At 39.0% G+C, this 18,943-nt stretch overlaps 1 protein-coding gene across 5 annotated transcripts in view; it reads left to right on the top strand.

The window, feature by feature from the left end:
• Positions 1 to 18,943, top strand: part of agap2 (ArfGAP with GTPase domain, ankyrin repeat and PH domain 2) — a 63,254-nt gene that overhangs the window by 22,090 nt on the left and 22,221 nt on the right. For 4 of the 5 annotated variants that reach the window (XM_062053527.1, XM_062053526.1, XM_062053524.1 and 1 more), the window contains exons 3-10: positions 2,460 to 2,547; positions 2,933 to 3,018; positions 3,111 to 3,246; positions 4,505 to 4,639; positions 4,747 to 4,865; positions 5,746 to 5,892; positions 6,018 to 6,092; positions 7,883 to 7,987. In XM_062053527.1, the coding sequence (XP_061909511.1) occupies positions 2,460 to 2,547; positions 2,933 to 3,018; positions 3,111 to 3,246; positions 4,505 to 4,639; positions 4,747 to 4,865; positions 5,746 to 5,892; positions 6,018 to 6,092; positions 7,883 to 7,987 (891 nt within the window). The remainder of the gene's footprint in view (positions 1 to 2,459; positions 2,548 to 2,932; positions 3,019 to 3,110; positions 3,247 to 4,504; positions 4,640 to 4,746; positions 4,866 to 5,745; positions 5,893 to 6,017; positions 6,093 to 7,882; positions 7,988 to 18,943) is intronic. The other variant, XM_062053525.1, reaches the window with a different exon arrangement.

The following is an 18,943-nucleotide window of genomic DNA, read 5'->3' as shown; positions in this document are numbered from 1 at the left end:
ACCAGTCGCACAGCTACCAGCACTAGCCTCTCCCTTAGGAAGCGGATACCAGACACTGTCACCCACTGTGGGAGCAACAATCACGGTGGGAAGGAGGGGGGGGGTCTGAATGAAGGTTCTTCCTGGTATAGCCGTGGTTTCAGCTTTAGGAAGCTGGAAAGTCACTCTGGGCGGAGCTTCAGTCATGGACAGCTTGGGGTGTTTAACTGTTTTAATCCTTGAAACACGTTTTTATTTGTATTTTTTTACATAAACACGATAATCAAACATTGATACAGACATGCACCTATCACTACAGTAGCAAAAACAATAAACATTAAAAAAAATTGCTGTGAGCTTTACATAAGAAAACAATAGCTGTATCTGGTGGACAAACATAAAGAAACTAGACTAAATGGAAATATTATCATAAATCATTAGTTAGAATTAGTTTATATCAAAACTTATGAAGATACAGGTTGATGGTCAACCTGCTGGGCTTTGCTGCCTGATACACCTTACCTTTGTGCAAATATGTTCCTCTGAACACCCCTGTGGTTCAGAGGAACAAACAGAGGTTAAAAGGCATGTCTGTTGGCAGGTCTGTTGGTCACGCTCCGGAAGTGGAGGGCACTGTTGTCATAATGCATTCATTTTTTATTATATTTTCATGATCTACCAGTTAGGTCCCAAAGATCAACTGGTGTATCGCGACACCTGAGTTAGGGTGTCCTTGGTCGATCTGATCAGGAAACTGAGGCTGGTTTTAGGGGGTCTTTTACAGATGTGACCATGCCTGTGACACCGTCCCATGACATCCAGCTTCCTTATCGGCTCTGAGACACTGCTTTAATATTGGGGCGTTCTTGCTCGGTCCTGGTCACTGCTGCAACCAATATGGCTCTGAGCTCTTCTTTGGAGGCCTTTGACCAAATCTCCCCAAAGCCCGCGAAACCCTATTGGACTCTGCAGACGACATCGCGATGTTGCAGCCTGCTGATCACCCTGTTCATCTTTTATTGTGCTTTCCACTTCCTCCCTGTTCGTATCTCGTGTCCAGCTGCTCTTACGAGCTAGTTAGTGGAATCTCTCAACTCTAGCACTATTCAAGCCTTCTCCTGCTTATACCTCAGGCTGATGGGTCGCAGTGGTAGATGCAGAATGTTTCTGCCGAAGAGAACTATTGCCAGTCCCAGCTGCCTCACAATGACTGACTTTGCTAGCCTGTCCACTGCCACTATCTGCCACTGAGGAGGTTACATCGCACAGTTTCAGAGGTCACATCACCCTTGGGTATACAGTAGGTTTATGAACTGGTAGCTCCTTATGTTATAATTGCCAGGGAGCTGAAATTGATTGACCCTGGCCAGGTCATCTATGGGCTACATCCTTACTGTTTCCCCCATCTGCTTATCAAAGAGATCTAATGTGTAGGTAAGGCCCAGGCTATTGACAGGTTTACTTTCCAGTAATGGGTCACCTCAGCGCCTGTGATATAGATGGTTTGTTCGCTTCTGACCCCTTTTCTGAGGGACAGGCTGGTTTTATCCTCACCCTTGCTGACCCCAACAGCAAATCCGATCCTCTTCAGCAGTCTTGCTGTACATGTTGCTGTCTAAAGAATGGTGGCGATGTCAGCCATAGAGCTTCTCACTAGTGGAAGCCTTCGGCTTAATGGAAGCTTCACTCTTCCAACCATCTTCCTTGCCCGTATGAGTACGGTCTCAAAGGCAGCAACAAACAGAATGGGAGAGATTGAGTATCCCATGGCAATGCCTATTTCCATTTGTTGCCAGCCTGTGATGAACTCCTGGTATGTGCAGCCCATCTGGAGGTCTTTAAAGTACTTGGCATCTGGGACTCTAATGCAGACAGGGATATGAAGAAGTTCAGTACATACTCAATCAATTGGTGGTTGGCAAGATCCAGCCACAGCACATGTACAGTATGTCACCTTTCTCTCTTTTTGCTCTCTGGGTCTGCTCCCATATGATTGAAGAGTGTTCCATGCAGCGCGCCCTCTCATAGCTGGTGTCGATGTACCCATTTATCTTGAGGAATCTGGTCAACCTCATGGCTAAAATTAAGTACAGGATCTTTCTTTGGCCAGCTGCTGCCAAATTGCCATCTTGTATGCTTTCAGCCGTGTGACTGGCTGCTTGCTCCCAGGGTTTTTCCTCTCTGTCCTCTGTCCTGGCTCCTGGTTGTCTAGGATGTATTGATATTTTGGGGATGTTTTTATCGGCACCACTCTCAGAGGCGTCGGTGACCACCGAGGGGATTCCCATTTCCTCTATAAATATGGGAATAAAAATAGAATTTTTTAATGTTTTTTATTGTTGTATTTTTGTTGTTAAGAATATGTGTGTAAAGTTGACAATTTAGGTGAATTTAAAGAACAGAGATGACAATTCCAAAATGTTTTAAAAGTGAATATCAATGCATTAGTACATGTAGAATGATCTTCTTCTTTCTCTCAGGGCATTCTGGGAAACCTTAAAAGCGGCAAGTCAGCCCTGGTGACCAAATACATCACAGGCAGTTATGTTGCGCTTGAGAAGCCTGATGGTAAGAGACAATGCATCTTCATTGCAGTGTGCAAAAACCACTGAAAATTACTATTTAATTCAAATGAAATGTATTATTGTTACACTTTTTGACTTATCTAGGAGAAAATGGGCTTAGATTAAGTGGGCATCTTTCAGAAACGCATTGTGACAATAACACATAAAAAACACAGTTACTAAACATTATATTGGCAACATTACCTTTGTATGACTGCGCTCCTTCCACAAACAAACATTTGGTGACAACAGTTGTGATGTTGCCTGCAGTTCATTAGCACTCATTCAGATGTGCTCACAAGAAGGGTGTAACTGTCTCTTGTAAGTGTAAAGCTAATGAGTCATTGCGGTGTGCTGCTTAATAACATGGCTGTCATTGTTCTTGACAGGTGGCAGGTATAAAAAGGAAGTGCTCGTGGATGGACAGAGTTATTTATTACTGATCCGAGAGGAAACTGGGCAACCTGATGCACAGGTGTGTGTGTGAAAAAGAAACACACTGGTATGCATGAGTTGTGATACCTGCAGTATTCGTCATCAGCCCCCTCCTCGTTTTCCCTCCTTCAGTTCAGCAGCTGGGTGGATGCTGTGATTCTGGTGTTCAGTCTGGAAAATGAAGGTAGCTTTCAGGAGCTCTACCAGCTGTACAGCCAGCTGGACTCGCACCGCACTGTTGTCCCCATCATAGTCGTTGGCACTCAAGGTCAGAACAGCAAAAAAAATCACAGCCGTGTAGCTTTACACATACAAGCGAAACATGTTTATCATGTTTTGTCTATTGGGGCTAGATTGGCTCAGCAGGATGAGTGTCTTTATTCATGAGGGGAGTGTTTCCTGATTGGCCGGTGAATGCTTGAACTGTCACGCCAACCCAATCAGGTGGCATTATCCCCTGCTGATCCAATTCTACATTTATTGTCCCATGGGGGTGTCCTACAGAGGTTTTTACTGCTATGACCTCTGAAGCAGGTTTTCTGTTCGAAAGCATGATCACTCAAAGGCTCATTTTGTGTCGTAAACAGTTAATGGCTCTGCATTTTGGCTTTCTTTTCTACATGTACAGGCAATGTGCAATCAGGGGAGGCAGAGCCTAATAATACCATAAATAGTAAAATCAGGGGTGTCAAATTTAACAAGTTAACACATGTGATTAATAACACAAAAATATTGCATTTATCATATATGAACACAGATTAATCTCACAATTTAGACCACATGAGCTCCTTTACCTTAATCGGTTATTAGAAAGGCGGCATAGGTTGTTAAATAGATGACTCCCCATGCACAGCAGTGTTTTAATATTTAGAATGCGCAGAAAACCCAAGGACATATGTGTTCATATAAGGATTGTGAAGGATGGACAACATTTTAAAAAAACGTGCAGATCCCCTTTATGGATGTTCTCATTCATCTAGGTCATTGTATTCTCAGGGCATTCAATCGATCGCAACTGGACTGTTTTTTTCTTAGAAGACGTTTCATCCAAGTAGGCTTCATCAGTTTATGTTTATCTAGCCTTAGTCCATGACCATGAACTGATAAAGCCTACTTGGATGAGAGGCAAAAAGTCTTCTAAGACAAAGAGAACAGCCCTGTTTCGATCGATTGAATGTCATTAATGTACATATATTCCTTTTTTTCTTCAGTCTCTTTGTTCAAAATACAAAACAACTCATATATATTAAAAGTTAATTATGTTTAATGGTGATTAATCAAAATCAGTACATGATAATAGATTAATCCACATTAATGTGTCCATTTTGATAGCCCCAGCTTTAAAGTAATAATTTTTTCTGTCACATTTGTGAATTGTATATGTTTGAATCATTATGTTATTATCTATATGGCTACTTGCATTGAACACATTTTTATTTATTTTACATGATCAAGCCATGGAAGGAAATTACAAGCTGAGGCTTATGAAAAAATATTTTTATCTACCTCAACGTCTCCTTATTTAGACAAAATCAGCAGCACCAACCCACGCGTGATTGAGGATCAAAGAGCCCGACAGCTGTGTATTGATGTGCGTCACTCGCTCTTCTACGAGACCTGTGCCACCTATGGCTTCAACGTTGATCGAGTGTTCGCAGAGGGTGAGTCGCCTCACAGAATGTTGCTGGTGCACAGCAACAGCCTGCATGAGCAGCCTGAGTCATCATAACAAAATGTGCCTGTTTAGTTACACGGTACTGTTTTCCAGCTGCCCAAAAAATTGTGGCCCAAAAGAAACAGGCTGCGCTCCAGGCTTGCAAGTCCCTTCCTAACTCACCCAGTCACTCTGGAGGTTCCACACCTGGATCGGCCTCGTTCCCGGGCCAGGTAGGACCACTCACTGCAGTATGCAGTAAACACTCATTGTGCAGAAGCATCTATACACATACAAAAAACAAAATCTAAGGAAGATTAAATACAGTATGTGAAATCAAGGTCAAAATACTGTATATATTTGACAAACAACATACCGTATATGTAATAAAATAAGTGTTTTAGACCCTAATTTCAGATAAATCTTTAAATCTTATTCACAGTTTAGTTTTCACATGCAGTGTAGCAACAATGGATGGTGAATATGTTTTAATCCACTATAATGTTGTATGTAGCTGATCAATGTAGTGCAGTATGCTTTTTTTGATCATCTCAGATAGGAAATAACAAAATAAAAATCTGATCCGAACCCAAAACTATTTATGTTAAACTTCTGCCAAATGAGCTCTTTAACATACAGTATTGTTATTAAATCCATTTCACCCATTCATTTTCCCTACAACTAATCCTGTTCTGGATGGGAAGCTGGAGCCTATCCCAGCTGATTTAGAGTGAGAGGCAGGGTGCACCGTAGACTGCTCACCTGTCAATCAGACAGAGAGACAACTATTTACACTCACATTTGCACCATCACTATGAACTGAATCCAGGCTGGCTGCACTTAAGTCAATTGTACGAACCAGAGCTTAATAAGTGATGTCATAAAATCATTGTTGGTTGCGTAGTTATTAGTATATGAGCATTGAGCTGAGGGTGCCAAACTGAAAGTCATTCATCCAACAGCATCTAATTTTCCTTCTTCATGATCGACGGCCACCTTATGAAAATTTGTTTCAGTTGTCATTTCATTTTACAACACATTCTCACCGTCTCTTCATGCTTTCCATCCATTCTCATCTCCGGCTGCATCCGTACCTCCTGACCCTAATCTCAGGTCAGTAATGGTCTGGGTGGCGGCTATGCCTGCTCCCTCCCTTCTACCCCCGTGGTCAGTCACAGAGAGCTGAGGGGGGCTCATGGGGAAGGAGGAGGCAGCTCACGCTCTCTCAAGAGCATCCCCCGAAGACCCTCCCTCTTCAAGGTCAGTCATTGAACCTGCTGCCATCTCACCCGTCATTGCTCAACATCATCTCCAGACTCTGAACCCAGACTCCAACAGTTTTGCTCGTCTTCTTATGCTGACTTCAGCTGTTGGGTTTCTTTCAGAACCGAGATACTGATAAAAGAGGCAATGATCCCAAAGGAGACTCAAGCAACATGAGGGGTATTCCAATCAAACAGGTTCGTGCCAAATTCAACCTTATTGCCTGAAAGATAGTGTATATTAGGGATGGGCATCAAATTTGGTACTTTTAGAGGCACAGACCAAACTCCATCCGTACTACCAGGTATCGATTCACATAAAATCAAACAGTGCCACATTTCAATATGTTTGTTACACGTGACGTCACATCCGGTTGCAGACTCAACACCGGCTCAAACACTAGACAGAGAAACAATCACTCAAGTGGCAGTCAAAGCAGAACCAGCCAAACTGCTTCTATAGGTAATGTTGCAATTTTCACAAAGCAAGTGATAAAAAACGCTCAATGGAAAGTAAGGTTCCACTTTTTCAAATGCGCTAGTTCGATGCTAATTTACATGCTGATTAGCATTAGCAATTTTACTTTGAAAAGGAAAGCTACTACTAAGATGCATGTTACAATTAAACAGCAGTGTGTGATAATTACTAGGGGTGTGGGGAAAAATCGATTCGAATTCGAATCCCGATTCTCACGTTGTGCGATTCAGAATCGATTCTCATTTAAAAAAAATGTATTTTAATTTTTAAATTTTTAAATTTTAAATTTTTAATTTTTAATTTTTAATTTTTAATTTTTAATTTTTAATTTTTAATTTTTAATTTTTAATTTTTAATTTTTTTAAATTAATCAATCCAACAAAACAATACACAGCAATACCATAACAATGCAATCCAATTCCAAAACCAAACCCGACCCAGCAACACTCAGAACTGCAATAAACAGAGCAATTGAGAGGAGACACAAACACGACACAGAACAAACCAAAAGTAGTGAAACAAAATTGAATATTATCAACAACAGTATCGATATTAGTTACAATTTCATCATAGCAGTGTTTAAAAATCCCTCATTGACATTATCATTAGACATTTATAAAAAAAATAAAAAATGAACAATAGTGTCACAGTGGCTTACACTTGCATCGCATCTCATAAGCTTGACAACACACTGTGTCCATTATTTTCACAAAGATAAAATAAGTCATATTTTTGGTTCATTTAATAGTTAAAAACAAATTTACATTATTGCAATCAGTTGATAAAACATTGTCCTTTACAATAATAAAAGCTTTTTACAAAAATCTACTACTCTGCTTGCATGTCAGCAGACTGGGGTAGATCCTGCTGAAATCCTATGTATTGAATGAATAAGAGAATCGTTTTGAATCGGGAAAAAAAATCGTTTTTTAATCAAGAATCGTGTTGAATTGAAAAAAAAATCGATTTTGAATCGAATCGTGACCCCAAGAATCGATATTGAATCGAATCGTGGGACACCCAAAGATTCACAGCCCTAATAATTACTATACTTTTGACCCACCTTATAGGACTCACTCTAAGGCTAGATTGGTACATTCAGCTTCATGGCAAAGACTACTTCCTGGCTTGTCAACACACCGTAGCCTACAGTATAGGGAACATGCAGCAATCACCTTTATGAATCAATTTATCTCTATAGTTGATATAGTGTACTTATTTTCTGATGATCACCTGTCTACAAAACTGCTTCTAACCCCAAATAGAAAAGTAAGTGTCTTTACATGCTTTAGCATTATTTATTTTCTCTTCAGTGGCAACTCACTTCAAAAGAAGCGCTGTCATCCAGAGACACAGAGACAGCGCAAAAAATATCGGCTGTTTGATCCTCTTCAAGTCTTTGCTGTGTTTTTCTATTAATAGTGTGCTTTGTTCTGTTGCTCTGGGACATCCACACTGAACAAATTGCCTAGTTGAGTGTGCGTGGTGACCGTGGTTGTTGTTTCCACAGAGCATTCTGTGGAAGAGAAGTGGAAGCTCTCTGAACAAGGAGTGGAAGAAGAAATATGTCACCCTGTCCAAAAATGGCTCACTGTCCTACCACTCCAGCTCCAGTGTAAGACGACACCGCAGCACTGATCAATACATAACACAATGATGCATCAACATACACAATCATGATTCTTTTTACCTTCAGTAGTTTTACCATACTGCAAACAATTATTTGCATTCATGTTAAGAGTTATATGTGCCACCATAAGCAGCTAAAGTTGATTGTTAAAAAAATAACTTACTTCTTATGCAAGGAAGCACAAGCCAATTCTATAAACAAATACAAGTGTATCACAGAAATTTCTTTAATTTGAATCATATTTCTGATTATTTTAATTACTTAGCAGGTAACAGCTCCTGAAAGACCCTAGAAAGACCTCTCCCCTAGAATGTACACCACATTACATTCCGCGTAATGTAGAAAAAGGCAGTTTAAAAGACCAAATACTATTAATGAAATAACAAACTAATTTGACCTAATCCAATAATACTGGTTTAGAATTTTGCAATTAAAGAACGCAGATTTCCTTCTCATTTGACCGTGTAGTAACTATTGTCAGATGTGCAGTGTCTAGTAACTTGATAGCGCATGCAAAGCTGATCTACGAAGCTCATGCACCGGGAATTGCAGCTCTTAAATGAGCTCACTCAATACATTTTGCATGTTTTGCCTTCATGTATATGCAGAAAATATGCTGGTTATCAGAAGAGCAGTATACATAATCATTTGTGCCCGCAATGTCTACTTCCAACTTCAAAATGTTTTTTTTTTTTTCTACTGTCCAGTTACTCAGGCAAATCATATTGTAGATGTAGATGCTCACATTTGCTGTACAGATTTACTTTAAAAAAGAGAAGTGTGGGATACTTCTCTTGTTGCCTTATTTGTATTTGACTTTATTAAATGGACTTATATTATTGTTTGGCGCAGCCGGACTCGAGCAGGAGGGGATAGAAAGAGAAAAAAAGGAAGACAGAGGGGGAAATTGCGAGGACAAGAGGGGGATAAGACAGAGAGACAACAACAACAATAATAATAACAATAATAACCACAACAACAACAGAACAGCATCAGCAAATATGATATGTACAAATATGATATGAAAAGTGATAGCAAGGAAGCAGTGCGTAAGTAAATATTAATGACACAGAAATGACAATGAACATTATTGCACTACAAATGGAGCAATACAAATACCAATAGCAATAGCACTATTGATAATGAATAATAACAATAGTTACCTCTATAATCAACAATACAATTGTTTCAAATGCAACACTACATACATGTATTGATAACTTGAATTACAAAAGAAAGCAGATAAATGGAGGGGAAGAAAGAGAAGGGAACTGTATTGACCTTTTAGATTATTATAGCAACAATAGGTTAAGCTTTGTCAGTGTGCCGTGTTTTACCTAGTTTCTCCTAGGTGAACAACGTTAATATATGTTTGATGAAACGTAATTATATGCATGCATATGTGCTTGTATATGTACAGTATGTGTATATGTACAGTATGTTTGTACAGTGAAAGTGTGTGTGGATGGATAGATAGATAGACAGATAGTACTTTATTGATTCCTTCGGGAGAGTTCCCTCATGAAAATTACAATTCCAGCAGCAGTGTACAAAATTGAGATCGAATTTAAAAAGTAAAAAGTAAATAATGGGGGTATAAATGGAAACAAAATAGAAAAATATTACAATACAATAAAAATAAAAAGCAACAATGAGAATAAAAATATAACAGTAAAATAAGAATATAACAAGAGAAACTAGTATATGTATATACTTTTGTATATATATTTTTTTTTTTCATTTATCTATTTATTTCAGGCAATGACATAAAAAAAAAAAAAGTACAAAGTTGACAACACAAAATAATATAAATTAATATAGTGCAACAGGTAATGTATAGTATGTAATGCATGATTGTCCAGTTTTGCCTGAAAGGGAGTGGGAAGAAGATAATTTATTTAATCCCACCCCCAGTTCTCCATTCAGTGATTATTCCCATGAGTTTCACTGTTACTTTGTTTAAGGATTATAATACAAATGTTGTATCATAGTGGCATTACCACAGGTAACAATAATTATTACACTGTAACAATAATTTGTATCAACAATGTAGGAAGAAGGAATATACCAAAAATGGTATTACAAACCCCGTTTCCATATGAGTTGGGAAATTGTGTTAAATGTAAATATAAACGGAATACAATGATTTGCAAATCATTTTCAACCCATATTCAATTGAATGCACTACTTACTTACTTACTTAGATTTAGTTCCTCCCCTTCCTGTTGGAACATTGGGCGATGAGTCCCCTCCATTTGTTCCGGTCACTGGCGACCCTTCTTGCTCCATGCCAGCTGACTCCCATCTCTCTCAGGTCTTCCTTGGCTGTTTGTCTCCACGTCTTCTTTGGCCGTCCTCTCTTCCTCTTTCCCCCTTCTGGCACCCAGTCCATTGCCACACTTGCCGGTCTCTCTTTTGGCAGTCGGAGTACGTGTCCAGCCATTCTCCTTCTCATGTCAGAGTCTATGTCCGACAATGGTGCTACCCCTGCCCTTCTCATCACCTCTTCATTGGTGATGTGGTCTCTCCATGAGATCCTCAAGATGTATCTGAGGCACCGTCGGTGGAAGACATCCAGCCTGTTAGTAATGCTTGATGTCTTTATCCACGTCTCACAGGCACAGGTCACTGTAGGGATGACCACTGACATATAGAGGCGCAGCTTTGTGGACGTACTGATAGATTTTGATGAACAGATGTTCCGGAGGCGTTGGAAGACTCCTGCAGCTTTTCCGATTCTGGTCTGTACATCCTTTTCTGCGTCTCCAGTGTTTGAGATGTTGCTTCCAAGATACGTGAAGTTCTCAACGTACTCTATGCCTTGTTCGCCTTCGGTGAGCAGTGGAACGTTTTGGTCTTGTGCGACGGTCATGGCCTTGGTCTTCTCTTGGCTTATACGTAGGCCGACTTTTTCCCCTTGATCATGCAGATTGTTGGTCAATTTTTGGAGTGCAGCGGAGGAATGGCGAAGCAGAGCCAAGTCATCCGCAAAGTCAAGATCTGCCAGTCTGCCCCCTCCCCACTTAATGCCGAGGTTTGCTCCGACGACAGACTTCCTCATGACAAAGTCTATGACAATGATGAACAGTAAGGGAGACAAGATGCAACCCTGTCTTACCCCGGTCACAATGTCAAAGTCGTCGGTTGTCCTGTTGGTGGTTTTCACTCGACAGGTGGAGTTGTGGTACAGGGCTCTGAAGATGTTGACGTACTTTGATGGTGTACCGTATAGCTGGAGGATCTGCCACAGTGATTCCCGGTGGATGCTGTCGAAGGCTTTCTTGAAATCGATGTAATTGATGATGAGGGGTGTCTGGAGTTCTTGGCACTGTTCTATGATGTTGCGAACAGTGAAGATCTGTTCCGCGCACTACAAAGACAAGATATTTGATGTTCAAACTCATAAACTTTATTTTTTTTTTGCAAATAATAATTAACTTATAATTTCATGGCTGCAACACATGCCAAAGTAGTTGGGAAAGGGCATGTTCACCACTGTGTTACATGGCTTTTCCTTTTAACAACACTCAGTAAACACTTGGGAACTGAGGAGACACATTTTTTAAGCTTCTCAGGTGGAATTCTTTCCCATTCTTGCTTGATGTACAGCTTAAGTTGTTCAACAGTCCAGGGGTCTCCGTTGTGGTATTTTAGGCTTCATAATGCGCCACACATTTTCAATGGGAGACAGGTCTGGATTACAGGCAGGCCAGTCTAGTACCCGCACTCTTTTACTATGAAGCCACATTGATGTAACACGTGGCTTGGCATTGTCTTGCTGAAATAAGCAGGGGCGTCCATGGTAACGTTGCTTGGATGGCAAAATATGTTGCTCCAAAACCTGTATGTACCTTTCAGCAATAATGGCGCCTTCACAGATGTGTAAGTTACCAATGTCTTGGGCACTAATACACCCCCATACCATCACAGATGCTGGCTTTTCAACTTTGCACCTATAACAATCCGGATGGTTCTTTTCCTCTTTGGTCCGGAGGACACGACGTCCACAGTTTCCAAAAACAATTTGAATTGTGGACTCGTCAGACCACAGAACACTTTTCCACTTTGTATCAGTCCATCTTAGATGAGCTCAGGCCCAGCGAAGCCGACGGCGTTTCTGGGTGTTGTTGATAAACGGTTTTCACCTTGCATAGGAGAGTTTTAACTTGCACTTACAGATGTAGCGACCAACTGTAGTTACTGACAGTGGGTTTCTGAAGTGTTCCTGAGCCCATGTGGTGATATCCTTTACACACTGATGTCGCTTGTTGATGCAGTACAGCCTGAGGGATCGAAGGTCACGGGCTTAGCTGCTTACGTGCAGTGATTTCTCCAGATTCTCTGAACCCTTTGATGATATTACGGACCGCAGATGGTGAAATCCCTAAATTCCTTGCAATAGCTGGTTGAGAAAGGTTTTTCTTAAACTGTTCAACAATTTGCTCACGCATTTGTTGACAAAGTGGTGACCCTCGCCCCATCCTTGTTTGTGAATGACTGAGCATTTCATGGAATCTACTTTTATACCCAATCATGGCACCCACCTTTTCCCAATTTGCCTGTTCACCTGTAGGATGTTCCAAATAAGTGTTTGATGAGCATTCCTCAACTTTATCAGTATTTATTGCCACCTTTCCCAACTTCTTTGTCACGTGTTGCTGGCATCAAATTCTAAAGTTAATGATTATTTGCAAAAAAAAATTTTTTTTATCAGTTTGAACATCAAATATGTTGTCTTTGTAGCATATTCAACTGAATATGGGTTGAAAATGATTTGCAAATCATTGTATTCCGTTTATATTTACATCTAACACAATTTCCCAACTCATATGGAAACAGGGTTTGTAGACAAAATACCAACAATGGTAATAGACAACATAGCAATAATGGTAAGGAAACATTGAGCACAAGATAACACTTTGAGACAGAGTACAACAGCAGTTGAAAAGAGAAACTGGAAATAGGTCAAATTAAAGACCCTCATCTCTATATTTGAACCAGACCCGATGTTTGTATAATAGTTTAAATCGATTAATAGTTTGGCATTGCTTGTGTTGTAAGTCCAGTTTGTTCCAAAGTTTTACTCCGCATACATGCAGACACACAAAAATGTTTACGAGTGGTTTGAACTCTCGGCAATGAGAAATATCCAAAGTCTCTCAAGTTATGAGCCTGCACCCGTCTTATAAGAAAACGTTGTAGATTAGGCGGCAATAATTTGTTAAATGCTTTATATAAGATTATTAATGTATTATAGTTAACAAGGTCATCAAATTTGAGCAACTTTGATTGCATAAACAGATTATGAGTATGTTCTAAATAACCAACGTTGTGAATGATCTGCACTGCTCATTTCTGTAATATGATCAGAGGATGAATTGTGTTGTGGTAAGTATTCCCCCATACTTCAACACAGTATATAAGGTATGGGAGTACCAAAGTGCAGTATAGAGTATGGAGTGCATTTTCATTGAGGTATAGTTTTGCTTTGTTTATAATTGAGAGGTTTTCTGAGATTTTTGTTTTAATATGTCTGACATGAGGTTTCCATGATAGTTTACTATCAATTATTACTCCCAAAAATGTATTCTCATTTACGATTTCAATTTGGGTACCATCAATACTTATTTTCTGTTCAGACGTTATGTTGCGATTTCCAAACATCACTATCTTAGTTTTATTCATAATCAAGGATAATTTATTTGTGTCCATCCATTTTTTTACTATGTTTAGTTCTGTGTTTACTGTATTTATGAGCACTACTGTAGAATATATTTGTGTCGTCTGCAAATAGTATACATTTCAGTAATTTGGATGTATTAAACATATCATTAATATATACATTGAACAGTTTTGGTCCCAACACGGACCCTTGGGGGACACCACAACAATGCCAAGAGTATCAGATAAAAATGTACCCATTTTTACAAACTGTACCCTCCCTGTTAAATAACTTGTTAACCAGTCTCCAGCCAGCCCCCTAATTCCATATCTTTCCATTTTATCTAGTAGAATTGAATGATTAATGGAATCAACGGCTTTCTTTAGATCAGGGGTCACCAACGCGGTGCCCGCGGGTCGCCCGTAAGGAACAGATGAGTCGCCCGCTGGCCTGTTCTAAAAATAGCTCAAATAGCAGCCCTTACCAGTGAGCTGCTTCTATTTTTTAAATTGTATTTATTTACTAGCAAGCTGGTCTCGCTTTGCTCGACATTTTTAATTCTAAAAGAGACAAAACTCAAATAGAATTTGAAAATCCAAGAAAATATTTGAAAGACTTGGTCTTCACTTGTTTAAAACAATTCATTTATTTTTTTACTTTGCTTCTTATAACTTTCAGAAAGACAATTTTAGAGAAAAAATACAACATTTTGATTTTAGGATTTTTGAACACATATACCTTTTTACCTTTTAAATTCCTTCCTCTTCTTTCCTGACAATGTAAATCAATGTTCAAGTAAATTTTTATTTTTTTTATTGTAAAGAATAATAAATACATTTTAATTTAATTCTTCATTTTAGCTTCTGTTTTTTCGACGAAGAATATTTGTGAAATTTTTCTTCAAACTTATTATGATTAAAATTCAAAAAAATTATCTACAAAATCTGTAGAATCAAATTTAAATCTTATTTCAAAGTGTTTTGAATTTCTTTTAACATTTTTGTTCTGGAAAATCTAGAAGAAATAATGATTTGTCTTTGTTAGAAATATAGCTTGGTCCAATTTGTTATATAATCTAACAAAGTGCAGATTGTATTTTAACCTATTTAAAACATGTCATCAAAATTCTCAAATTAATCTTAATCAGGAAAAATTAATAATGATGTTCCATAAATTATTTTTTTAATTTTTTCAAAAAGATTCGAATTAGCTAGTTTTTCTCTTCTTTTTTTCGGTTGAATTTTGAATTTTAAAGAGTCGAAATTGAAGATAAACTATGTTTCAAAATTTAATTTTCTTTTTTTTCGTGTTTTCTCCTCTTTTAAACCATTCAATTAAGTGTTTTTTTCATCATTTATTCTCTACAAAAAACCTTCCGTTAAAGGAAAAAAAATGTACGACGGAATGACAGACAGAAATACCCATATTTTTATATATATAGATTTATCTATTTAGCTATTCTTGTTTAAATCACACTTACATGTAACTTACAAATGACAATATATATATATAAACACTTAAAATGTAAAGTGTTTTTTGTGTTTAATATAAATGAACTCTGACCTAGTATAGTTCAAATGTCAGTATTGTGCGCATGACCAAAACGTAGCGCAGCAAATATGAGGAGAAGAGTTACCCCAAAAAATGTCAAAAAAAAGAAAGAAAACATATCATTTTCATGACGAATGGGAGGTAGAGTTTTTTTTTACCACTGTGAAAGGATCCTGCGTGTGTTTCATTTGCGGGGCAACTGTGGCAATAGCAAAGCGGCACAATGTGGAGAGACATTTCACTACGTGTCACACAAGCTACCGTGCTAACTACCCACCGGGCAGCGCACTGCACGCAGAAAAGGCCCGCGAGTTAAAGGCAGCTTTGTGCAAACAGCAGTCTTTTTTCACTAGACCGGTTAAAAACTCCCAAAAAGCAACCGAAGCCTCGTTTAGAGCTACGCAATTCTTGATGAAGAAAAAGAAGGCATTTACAGTTGTCAAAGAAGCAATTATGATAATTGCTAAAACTGTGCTTGAAGATGAGAAGTATGGAACCGATGGACTCTCCAGTCTCTCCCATGTTCAACTCGGGGCAACTACAATGGTAAGAAGAGTGTCGGTGATGTCTGGGAACTTGACCGACCAGCTGGACCGTGATCTGGGGAGGTGCCGGTGGTTCAGCATCCAGTGTGACGAGTCGGTGGACCGCAGCAGTACGGCGCAGCTGATGGTCTTTATCAGGATGGTGTTTGATGATTTCTCCACAAAAGAAGAACTTCTGACACTACTGCCCCTGAAGACAACTACGAGGGGAGTTGACATTTATAACGCAGTGAAGGAGTTTTTGGTGGAAAAAAAGCTGGTATCAGTGACTACGGATGGGGCTCCTGCTATGATCGGCCGACACACAGGATTCGTTGCTCACTGTAAAGCTGACCCAGAGTTCCCAAACTTTCTGCAGTACCACTGCATCATACACAAGCAGGCCTTATGTGCAAAAGTGATCTGCTTTGAGCACGTAATAACTCCCGTCGTAAAGATCATAAACAGCATCCGCTCCAGAGCTAAACAGCACAGAACATTCAAGGTACTTTTGGAGGAGCTGTCAGCTGAATATGGTGACCTGCTACTACACACAGAAATCCGATGGCTCAGCAGGGGACGAATTTTGCAACGTTTTTTGTTTTTGTCACTTTTGGGTGAAATCAAAGAGTTCATGCAGTCCAGAGGTGAGGACACCGTGCTGCTGGAGGACACTGAGTGGATACTTGACCTTGCATTTTTAACGGACATTACTGGAAAACAGAACAGTTTGAACTGTGAGCTGCAAGGCAAAGGTAAAACTGTTGCCGATATGATAAGTGCTTTAAATGCATTTAAAGCTAAGATGAACCTTTTCTCTGTACATTTACAGAGAAAAAAAGTGCTGCACTTTCCCTCTGTGCAGATGGTGCTGAAAGACAATGCTTCTGCATCTGAGGCTTTTGACAAAGTTGCAGAAAAGTACTCTCAGGTCATAAACAGAGTTGGGCAAGAGTTTGAGAACAGGTTTTGTGACCTGGATCAGTTTGAGCCATGTGTGTCGTTCATTTCTAATCCTTTCATGAACGTGGACATATCATGCATTGCTGAGCAGTTAAGTGCAACATTCAGCCTGGATGCTGAACAGGTGGAGATTGAAATTGTAACACTGCAAAATGACCTCCACCTCAAAGCCCACCAGGCTGCACCAAACTTTTGGTGCCTTGTTGACACAGAAAAGTACAGTGGTGTATGCGCAGCAGCTATGAAGGTTGCAAGCCTGTTTGGTTCAACTTATCTTTGTGAATCAGCCTTTTCTGACATGAACTTCATCAAGAACAAACACAGAACACGCCTCACTGATGCACATCTGCAAGACTCACTCAGAGTTGCAGTGTCAAGTTACACACCAGAGTACAACACACTAGTTAACAGCATGCAATGCCAGGCTTCCCACTAACTGACAAAGAAACAGATAACAGATTTGGTGTCCAGTTCAAAGTGAGACATGATTTATTTAAAAATTTGAGAGTTGACTTTTGTATTTTACATGAATTATTATTTGTACAAACATGGTGCAAAGTAATTCATGATTTGTTAAAAAATGTTAGTGGCTAGCTAGTTAAAATGGGATATTGTGATTTCACAAGACTGTCTTAGAAGTGATCATTTGAAAATGTTCAATTTGAAAAATATGCACTTAGAGAAAATATAAAAATAAAGTGTTGCATATTGATATTTATCTGTTTCTATATATATTTATTGTGAGAAATCATTAAGATTATCAGTGTTTCCACAAAGATAAATATAATTAATTATTAATAATAACATAGAGTTAAAGGTAAATTGAGCAAATTGGCTATTTCTGGCAATTTATTTAAGTGTGTATCAAACTGGTAGCCCTTCGCATTAATCAGTACCCAAGAAGTAGCTCTTGGTTTCAAAAAGGTTGGTAACCCCTGCTTTAGATCAATAAAAATACCAACTGCATATCTTTTATGCTCCAGTGCATTAGTAATTTCTTCAATAGCTTCAGTTATCGCCATTGAGGTTGTTCATTTGGACCTAAAGCCATACTGACCGTCATCGATTATATGATGCTTCTCAAGAAAAGATTTAAGTCGAGAGTTAAATAGTTTCTCTAAGATTTTTGAGAACTGAGGCAAAAGAGAGATTGTTCTGCAATTGATGAAAGACTGGAAGCCTGTGTGTTCAGTTTAGCTTCTCGAGTGTGCGACGCCTTGGCTAAGCTCACCATGAATATAAAAGTGAAAAGGAAAAATAGTTTATTTTCACAAGGACAGATTGCTTTTCCTGTAAAATAAAAAAAACAAATAGATGAAAGCTTTTAAAGGTTCATAAGCTGTGTCACGCTTTGCAGGTCTGTACTATTTTTCTTTGGTGGATAAGGGGGCAAAATGTCTCTTATGATAGTAAAGGTTGCAGACCCATGTTCTATATGATAAATGATAAATGGGTTATACTTGTATAGCGCTTTTCTACCTTCAAGGTACTCAAAGCGCTTTGACAGTATTTCCACATTTACCCATTCACACACACATTCACACACTGATGGCGGGAGCTGCCATGCAAGGCACTAACCAGCAGCCATCAGAGGCAAAGGGTGAAGTGTCTTGCCCAAGGACACAACGGACGTGACTAGGAAGGTAGAAGGTGGGAATTGAACCCCAGTAACCAGCAACACTCCGATTGCTGGCACAGCCACTCTACCAACTTCGCCACACCGTCCCTATATGAAATAACTTCTTGCAACATTGCATTCTTTTGTGCAGACGTCTCCCAGAGCGCACCTTTGGTATGCCAACAAATTGGTTCCGTTGTAGATTGCATTGGATAAGAAAAGGTGGCCAGAATTTATTTGTGTGCTCCATGTTCCACAATTTAACAAAACACCTACAGTTGGCAAAATGGGACAGTGACATAATAATATAACATGAATAAAGGGGTAAATACTCTTACAGTTTGTACATATCATACCAATTACTGCGGTATTATCACATCAAAATAAAATCACCTTAATGCAGAATCAGTGGAACAACAATATTGGATACTCGTGTTAAACAAAACCAAAGCACCAAATCATAAGGTTTGTGCATTTTAGGGTGTTTATTGCTAAAATGTAAAAATATTGTCTAATTTTATTGAAGCTCCATTTAAGCACTGGATGAGTGACACACTCTTTTAAATGATAAATGGGTTATACTTGCATAGCGCTTTTCTACCTTCAAGGTACTCAAAGCGCTT

The sequence above is a fragment of the Entelurus aequoreus genome, linkage group LG07 (assembly GCF_033978785.1).
Source record: "Entelurus aequoreus isolate RoL-2023_Sb linkage group LG07, RoL_Eaeq_v1.1, whole genome shotgun sequence".
Classification (NCBI taxonomy): domain Eukaryota; kingdom Metazoa; phylum Chordata; class Actinopteri; order Syngnathiformes; family Syngnathidae; genus Entelurus; species Entelurus aequoreus.
Note: the sequence above shows the minus strand (reverse complement) of the source record. Positions and strands in the feature narration are given on the sequence as shown.